The sequence below is a fragment of the Stegastes partitus genome, unplaced genomic scaffold (assembly GCF_000690725.1).
Source record: "Stegastes partitus isolate 25-593 unplaced genomic scaffold, Stegastes_partitus-1.0.2 Scaffold238, whole genome shotgun sequence".
Classification (NCBI taxonomy): Eukaryota; Metazoa; Chordata; class Actinopteri; family Pomacentridae; genus Stegastes; species Stegastes partitus.
Genome location: NW_007577969.1, coordinates 516926 through 526491, shown reverse-complemented (window position 1 = coordinate 526491; position 9566 = coordinate 516926). Strand labels below are relative to the sequence as shown.

Below are 9566 nucleotides of genomic sequence, written 5' to 3'. Positions count from 1 at the left end.
TGTTCAGGTGTCCACATACTTGTAGTCTACCAGATTTTTCAAATTCTGCACACAACCCTGGTTCTTTAAAGGTTTGACTTACTAAGATCATTTAAAAAAAAAAAGTCTTTTTTTTTTAATGATCTTAGTAACCATACTGGTAGTTTTGGTTTTATGAGTGAGACAGTAGATACCATTTCATTTATTATTATTTTAAGAAAATCTCACTCTACTTGTAATGATCACAATTTTTTACTCTTTATGGAGAGCAAAAAAAAACTCTTTTCCTCTCAGCATATACAAATCAAACTTCACAATTTAATGCCTCTAGGAGTGGGATAAACAACCTTTATGCCAATATTGTAGTAATAATGTGAATTATCCCTTTAATGTTCAGCCCTTAAACAAAACAGCATCGTAAAGGAGTCTGGATAGAAAATGAAATCATTTATTTAACATGACCGTATCAGCAGATCAGCCCACACACATAGCATCAGACTCACAATCACTCACTTTCAGTATATACAGATAGGCACATTCACATTAGGCATTAAAGCCAGCCACAGCGTCTACTGTAGGTCCAAACCTGTGGCAGGTTTGGTTGTTGCCTCCGAGTCCAGCAGGAAAATCAGCCAGGTTAACCGGGGTCCTCTGATCCGGGGTCTGCTTCAACTTCCACTGTCAAGTTTAAAGGTTTGGATTTCAGGCTGGCACTGATCCGGTGTCAGAAATCCTGACCAATGATCTCCATCCAACTCCACTATCGTTGTTCCTGAAATGTTACACTGCAGTTCTAGGCCATTAAATGCAATCAGGTGTAGAAAAATAACAGGAACACCTGCTCTTTAGATAAAATAAAACTCTGAAAGTGTATTCCCTGACCTTGTTCACCAGTTAAATCCACTTCAGTCAGGGGGGAGCAGTCATGTGGATTGTGCAGAGAACACGTTTGAAATCAGTGAGAAATTTGAGACATTGATTGTGTTCGTGGGGTGGCAAACTCAACATCTTCCTTATATTATGAGGACTGGTTATGGGAACACCTTATAGCACTCTCCCAATTCTAATGAAGTAGAAAACAAATCCTCAAATAATCGTCCAAAGGATTTTAACTTCATGACACTTCATCAATCACAAAAAAAAAAAAAAAAAAAAAAAAAAAAAAGGAGGGTGACTTTGAACACATAAATAAAAAACATATATGAAAAATTGTCACAGACTTTGTAACCTGGAAAAAAAACAAACATGTTTCGTTCATGGAAAAGGAAAAAAAAAAAAGTCCAACCAAGTATCTGTCACAATACAAGCTTTTGTTTTGCAGTGCTAGTGCTCCACAACAGCTCTGAAGAAGAACACGACATATCAACAGGTACTCGGCATTTAAACTAAATCAAGTTTAAAGGAAACCAAAAATACAAACATGAGGAGAAAAGCAAAATTCAAAAACAGATTGCTGGGCTTCCACGTCCTTCATGTTTAGCAGGATCCTTTACCGATATCCTTTACCGGAAAAGAGAGAGGTGAGGGCGCAGGTCTGCAGCAGGTTTTCAATGAATGGTGGGTGAGAAGGAAATCGATAAAAACCTCACCCCAACATAAAGAAGATACAGTCAAACTCATAAAAGGAGAAATAAATAATCAGGGTTTTTTTTGTGTTTTCTGTTTTTTTTAAAAAGGCTTCTCAGGAGGCAAGTTTTCAAGCTGAAGGTTTCAGTGGGTGAGTTTCTTTACCCCAAACTACACAGTGTCCCTCTGTGTGGACTCAAATAACCGCCTTGTTCCGGAGATATTTACACATCAAAGCAACCCAATCTGGGCTTAGTATGCATGTAATGCTACATCGCATGAATGAAGGTTCCCCTAATGTCCTATAAAGAAATGCAGCATGTCGGTAGGTAGCCTTTCCACTGCACCACAGTGAGTCAGATGCGTCTGATGATGAGAGAACACATGGTTTCAGTCCTCTTTTTCTATGCTGGGATCAGTCCTGACTCCTGCCCTCCTGAGCTCAAGTCCTCTGTGGTGCAACGGTTTTGCCTGAGAGCAGTACTGATGGAGGAAGAGCAGCGAGCGCGATGATGGGAGGGAATGAAAGCAGCCCAGTGAACGGAGATATGTAATATAACAGGTCGCCCTGACAGAAAAGGAGGAGGCTGCTGATCTTATGCTACCCTTTGAAAGCATGCTGGGAAGTCAGAAATTCCATCTTCATGCTGAGAAAAATGCAACACCGAGACCGAAGCGAGTTAGATTTGTGTGTCAGTTGCAAATTTATCTGTATCTGTTTGAGCTTCAACATGTACAACTCTCAAGGTTCTCCCATTTACAGCAGGCTTGAGAAAGTGGGTGGGACCGACCAGACAAGACGAGCAGCAGGTAAGTAAATGCTGTTTGGCTGCAGTGAGCATGAACATCACTGCCAGCAAAATAACAAAACTGTGTACAAGTTACAGCTTTGGGTCTACAATCTAATTCATGCCATTTCCTTTCCCGCCTGCTTTCTGCCAAACACCATGAGTACATTTCATGAAGCAAGATGGAGCTCGACTGCAGTTCAACACCAAATCTGAGCAACCTTTTTGCCATCTGTTGAACCCAAAAATGTGCTCTTATTGAAATTTTCAAACTCCTCAAAGGTCCCATATGGCGAAAATCTATTTTTAGAGTTTGTGATTGCAATAAACTTGGAGATGTTAAGATATGAAGGTGTTTACTTGTGCAATTCCTACAGTCTCCCCACAACTAGATAACCTTCCTGCTGTTCAAGCCAGTAACAACATTATTTAGCCTCTACACTCTACAGTTTGAGCTCAAAATTTGCATAATCCTCCCCCCCTCACTGCTTCCACGTGAGCCATTCAGAATGAACAGCTGTCGTTCAGCCAACCAGGCTTGTTTATTTGCCACCTCCAAAATGTCACAAGCTCACCATATGTTCTGCCGTTGGTTGCAAGAGTGAACACAACAGTCCTCAGGCTCTCCCAGCATCCGAGGAACTGAGGATCCTGTGGATTGCTTGTGTTTTTTATTGCAACCTAACCACAGCAATAGTCAAACCCTTATTGTTAGCACACTGCGAAGCTAATGTGGCTAGCGTTACCATTAGCTTTGATCGTATGCCCACAAGTCAGAGCTCTGCGGAAACCGTTCAAACCGATAACCGTCTGTGTGGGTTCCTGTTTGTTTTGTTGTGCTTCAGTGCCATCTAAACTCTGTTTACTTCTCTCTTGCTCTCTGTGCTCATATAAACTGAATTTCAATACACTTGAATATACAATAAATTTGTTCTCCTTTACATATATTTCTGTTGTCAGATAATGAAACAAGCATGAAACAGTGACTGAATGTAGCTCATTAACACTACATGTTAACCAGCAGTCACTGCATAGCTATTTGGAAGCTGCTGCTCTGCAACAAAAACACAGATTTGATGTAACTGCAACTTGATAAACACACAAATTTACCGCAACAGCTGTGAGTGAATTCCGCGACACTGCAACGTTACAAAAATAGAGAAAGTTGGAGGTGGCAGAAAGTCCTTGTCAACTGTTTGGCTCTACGTCGTCAATCACTGATACAGTTTCCTTCCTGAAGGGGCATAGACATCCCTAGTTCAGCTGCATTTAAAGCTACAGACAACCAAACAAAAAATAACCATTTTTGCAGTACTTTGAGCTGAAAGAAACATTCTAGGGACATGTGAGACTTTCATGTACTTGCTGAAAAAGGGGCACAATATGAGACCTTCAAGTAAAGTACTTGACTAAAGTGCATCACTGATGGTTGTGGTCAGAAAACAGCAGGCAAATTAGGAACAAAATCCCTTTCACCGGCCGTGTTTTTTACAAGCTGAACTCCAGACTGCACTGAAGATGGAATTTCAACCTACCAGCTGGGACTTTCTTCTCAGCACAGCACATAATCAGCTTTGCAGTACCTCTTCCTACTCTTCTGGTTTCACTCACACTCTGTCTTCTCCCTTTGCCTCTTGCTTTTTTTTGTAAAAAATGAAGTTACTCTGTTGATCCCAAACACCCCACTTCATCATTTCCACCGGCAGAGCGATGGCGAGGAGGTCATGAAGCTGAGAAACAAGAGAAAGTAACTCCTTGACATCTTTTCCCTTCACCTCAGTGTCATTTGGTACCTCGTTGAGGCCGCTGATAAGTTGAAGCATGATTCTGTGTTGTTAGAAGTATAAATATTTTTAAGCTGCATGTCTGAGCACTATAAACAGGCTGCACCTCAGAATCGTAGGTGATGCACAACAGCAAATTCTGGCTTTTTAGAACATAATAACCATTAATAGGCTGTCTTCTACCATATTTAGTTGTTTGACTGTAAGAACAAATTACAGCTCCACTTCCTTAATCTCTTCTTCGCATTGATCAGATCTGTGCCTGTGCTCCTCCTCTGGTTTATGAAATCAACATTTTTGCCCAACTAGCTTCCTTTTTGAGGCCGAAGTATATGTTTGGGCTGCCCTTCACCACCACTTTCATCATCCTCTACTTTTTCCGTTGTGGATGTTCCTCGCCAGGAGGAAACAGTCAGTCAGTGAGGAGGGTAAGGAGGACTAGACGGTAAGACAGGTGAAGAGGACACATACTACTAGATACCCTACGCATCCTCCTCTTCAGACTGATCAGGCTCTACTAACAGAAATCTGAGCGACTGCTACTCTCCCCCAGCTGCTTCACCCCTGTCCTCTTCCTCCTCTTCTTCCTCTAGCTGCTGTTTATCTGTGTAAATATCCCTGACCAGGAGGATTCTGGTGAGGAGGCTCTCCAGGATCCGTCGCTCCAGCGGCGTGGAGCTGAACCACAGCGGGTCGTCGGGACCGCAGTCTGGATCTGGCTGAACGTAGAAGATATCTAGGCGCTCCCGCAATGACGGCGGACTGGAGGGAGGAGGCAAGTTGGGAGGGGGAGACCAAACAAGGGGAGGCGAAAAGTGGGAGAGAAGAAGAAAAGGGAGAGTGAGCCGGACGAATTAGAAAGTGAGTAGAAAAGTGAGGATGAAGAAAAGATGAATGTTAGAGAAAATATCAAGGGAGATCAGCAAAGAGAAAACATTGCATGAAAGCAAGATAAGTGTAAAAATGTTGAGAAGTAATTAAAGGAAACAGAATGAGGGTGAAACGATGTAAACAGGAGGAGGAGGGAGAAATTGCATGAGGAAAAGAGGGAGGAGGATGGGGGAGGTGGGTAAGAGAGAGAGAACTGTGAATCTACTGGTCTGAAGTTCTTTTTTTAATGAATATGAGAAACGTTTGACATTTTTAAGTCCTCATCTTTCAACATTCAACACAGTGGTTCAGGATGTGAACAGCAATGAGTTCTAATCACAGGACTTAGGAAAAATATAGAAGTTTTAACCAATTCATTAAATTAGGGATGCATAAGAAACAACCAGTAGATTAAAAATATAAAACTGCTCTTTGTTCCAGAAACTAAAATTTTAAGCGTTTTCCTGATAGTTTGAACTGAAAACAAGTACTTAAAGAAATCAAGTTGGGCTCTGAGAATGCTAACATCTTTCAATGTTTTTAATCAAGAAATGAACTGATGTTAAAATAACTTTGATGTTAGTCCTTGAAATTAAAGCGCAGAGGCGAATCTCCACATACTTGGAAAAACTTCTGGAAATGCCTTAAAGATGAGATTAATGATGCTAATCACTGTATGTATGATTGAGAGCAGACTTTTGTTTTTCCTACTGCTGCACAATTTGCTACTCTGCATGACTTAAATTATTAATATACATATTATTAATATAAGTAGAGACAGAAATTACTGCAGTGATGATGCAATTGAATTTCAGTTGCACCAGTAAAGAGACTGAACCCACCACTTAGATCTGTAGAGCTCGTAGAGGCGACACTCGTGCTTCTTAACCGGGCAGCGTACAGCGGAGCCTCCTGAGTCGCCGTCGTCCTGATCGCCTTCTTCCGACTTACGTTTTCTCTTCCGAGACTGTGTTTGCACTGCAGTGAAAGATAAAAATTCACCGATTTTTGACATGCTAGAAGTTGCATGTCTGAAACTGTGAGCAAAATTTGAAACATAATTTTGATGTTACCGTTTATGGCTACAGATAAAGCAGAGGTGTTTACAGGGAAAATGATGGTTCACAACTAAACTTAAGTGTGAGTAAAGACAAGTCCTGGGACATTAGAATGTTTTTTTTTTTTTTTAGTGTTTCAGTTTTGTGCTTCAGCATATTGGACTTGAAAAGAAATGAGGTCCAAGTGCAGGCTTTCAGGTTTGAAGGTGTTTACAATTTTTATACCTGTACAGGATATGAAGCATGACAGCCCATTTTAGTCTTTTTAGTCACTTGGAAAAACATTACCAATGTTGTTCAGTTTATTTTTTTATTATTATTATTATTATTTTATGATTTATGACATTATAATTGTGCCATACTGCAAAGGCATTTTTGAGTTAGACTAGATTTTTCTGTTCTTTATATTGCAGTACAAAATAGGCCTAAAAATTACAGATACAAAATGAATCTTCACAACAACCAAAAGTCCATTTCTACCTGGTTATCATTTGTTGTGTCAACATGAAACCTGAAAGTGTTGAAGCAGTGTCCTCATATAATGTTATGGTGCAATCACAATGTGTCAGGATGTGAACAGCAGAAAAGTTATAATCATTGGACACTGCTCATACAGGTTGTTTAACAGCACTGTGAAGCAGACATTCAAGCACACTCCTGCTTCCCTACTTCCAAGTATCATCCTTATCCGTAATGAATGACTTTCTTTCCCAGCTCTACTGCACCTACGTTTAATTTTGCACATCTCTAACAATTAAACTTAAGTGTGAGTAAAGACAAGTCCTGGGACATTATAATGTTTTTTTTTTTTTTTAGTGTTTCGGTTTTGTGCTTGAACATATTGGACTTGAAAAGAAATGAGGTCCAAGTACAGGCTTTCAGGTTTGAAGGTGTTTACAATTTTTATATCTATACAGGATATGAAGTATGACAGCCCATTTTAGTGTTTTTGGTATTAATCATATGAATATTACATTAAATATGAATGTAAAACTCCTAAAATTATATCTGAACACTAGCACTCATTGGCTGGTTTTAAATTCAATATGCTGGAGAACAAATCCAATATTTAATGTCATACATAAACAAAAGCAGAAATTTTGAACAAAAAATATAAGTTCTACTTTTATGAAGCTAATTCAGAACACTAGAACAAAAGGTTGAAGTTTCATTATTCTAAATACATCCCTCCTTCTGGTTCATTCACTCTGCACATCATGTCACATTAACTGTGTTTACATTTGATTTACCAAGAGCCAGTACACTTTGTAAAACATACTTGAAAATGTCCTAAAATCTAACTACAACTAACGAGTACGTAGATTTTAACAGGCAGAAAACACCATCATCCATCAGAGCCAGATGACAGTCTGACATTGCTAAAAGAAAGGTGCCGACATATGCATGTTTTCAGGCCTCACCATGGTGATCCTGAGAGATAGAAGGCACGCGGATGCAGACGGTGGTCTCCTTGGTAACAGGATGGACGGTGTCAGCGTCATAGACGTTAGCGAAGGAGAGGCGGAGGTGCTGCTCCACGGTGCGCAGGCCGAAGTATTTGGTGTTCAGGTAAACAAGAGAGCGCAGCAGAGCCGAGGGACCCTGCTCCCCGAGATGCCGGCTGCTCCACAGGCTCTGCTCCTCCACTCGACCCCACAGAGAGCCTGAAGAGAGCAGTACAGAATAAAATCCTCCAAAGAACCAAACTATTCTTTTTCTGAAGCTCTGCACTCCCGAAGCATGGGTCAGGATTAAATGGAATAATAATATTTATGACAGTGTAAACCCATTTCTATTTTTATATCTTAACCTCAAAAACCCACCATCGGAGTTGAAAGGCATGTTAATTTCATCTTTCTAATTTATTTTTTCAAAAATTACACCATCTACCAGAACCAGAGACTCTGAAAACTGAAATCAGTCAGGTTTTCGATTTTCCTATGGTCTGTGAACTACTCATGTGCTATTCTGTTGTAGATTTTATCCAAATCTAACCTTAAAAGCCACTTTATTCTATATCTCATTCAAAAATTTGCCAAAAATAACAAAAACCTTTGCTCTTNACAACCAAGAAGGCATTTGGGACTCAAGTGAAACCTACAGTGACATGATTAAAATGCATTCAATTCTCAGCTGCACACAGTGCATATAGGAGATAAGTATGGAAATCAGTTAAGAATATAAAAAGTGAAATATGTCAATTTTTCCCCCAGTACTGGTAACACCTATGGGCACTTGGAAAAACATTACCACTGTTGTTCAGTTTTTTTTTGTTTTTTTTTAATGATTTATGACATTATAATTGTGCCATACTGCAAAGGCATTTTTGAGTTAGACCAGATTTTTCTGTTTCCAAAGAGGTTCTTTATATTGCAGTACAAAATAGGCCTAAAAATTACAGAATGAAATGAATCTTCACAATGACCAAAAGTCCATTTCTACCTGGTTATCATTTGTTGTGTCAACATGAAACCTGAAAGTGTTAAAGCAGTGTCCTCATATAATGTTATGGTGCAATCACAATGTGTCAGGATGTGAACAGCAGAAAAGTTATAATCATTGGACACTGCTCATACAGGTTGTTTAACAGCACTGTGAAGCAGACATTCAAGCACACTCCTGCTTCCCTACTTCCAAGTATCATCCTTATCCGTAATGAATGACTTTCTTTCCCAGCTCTACTGTACCTATGTTTAATTTTGCACATCTCTAACAATTAGTTCCTTGAGTGAAGTGCTGTTGAAATATTTTTAACTGACTGTGTGTTGATTTGAAATGTGCTCAGTAGTGTCTCTGCGGCTCAAATTTGTAGTTATTTAAAAAGAAAAATGGACAAATTCAATCCAATAGTCATCTGGTGCTTGTCTTAAGGTCATATCTCATTGTGTCTGGCTGCACTCACCATCAGGAAGCACGCTGGGCTGCCAGTCTTTCAAGACCTTGTTAAGCTCCTCTCCAAACTGGTGGTAGCACGGGTCACTGAACAGGTCATCCTTCCGGCCATTGGCATGAAGATGCTTTAAAGAAATATAAACTCACATTTAGAAAAGGTCAAGCCGGCTTCAATTCATGGTTGCTTACAGTGCACAGAATTTTAGTGTCCTCATATTCAGGTGATCATCACTGTATTTCAGGATGTGAACAGCAAATGGTTATAATCAATGGACACACTAATCTGTACATTTAGATGCATCTGAAACAAAGAAAGCTATTGTTCAAAGATCTGAACAAAAGTTATTGTTTCTTAAAGATCTGAACACAGTTAGTCCTATGCTCTGCAGAAACCCTCAAATTAGCTTATTATCAGGAGATTTTTTCTTTTAAAAGGGGGGGGGGAAGTGCAGCAGCAAGCAGCAGGCCCGGAAAAAGTACAAGCCACTTTCAACTATTTAAAATCAAACTACCCAAAGCAACGTTATATAAATTGATCATATCTACTTTTCACAAACAGACAAAGTCATTCTTACATTTTTGTGACAGAAAAAGCCCACTCCAGGGGACTTTAGGCAATCCTGTGCTCC

At 39.7% G+C, this 9566-nt stretch overlaps 1 protein-coding gene across 1 annotated transcript in view; it reads right to left on the bottom strand.

Annotated features, from left to right (window-relative positions):
- Window positions 1-405: 405 nt before the first annotated feature.
- The window catches only part of zmym2 (zinc finger, MYM-type 2), a 42234-nt gene continuing 33073 nt past the window's right edge, over window positions 406-9566 (bottom strand). The window contains exons 22-25 of the mRNA XM_008281594.1: window positions 8948-9062; window positions 7467-7709; window positions 5830-5965; window positions 406-4879 (exon numbers count right to left, since the gene is read on the bottom strand). Of these exons, the coding sequence (XP_008279816.1) occupies window positions 4657-4879; window positions 5830-5965; window positions 7467-7709; window positions 8948-9062 (717 nt within the window). The 3' untranslated portion in view covers window positions 406-4656. The remainder of the gene's footprint in view (window positions 4880-5829; window positions 5966-7466; window positions 7710-8947; window positions 9063-9566) is intronic.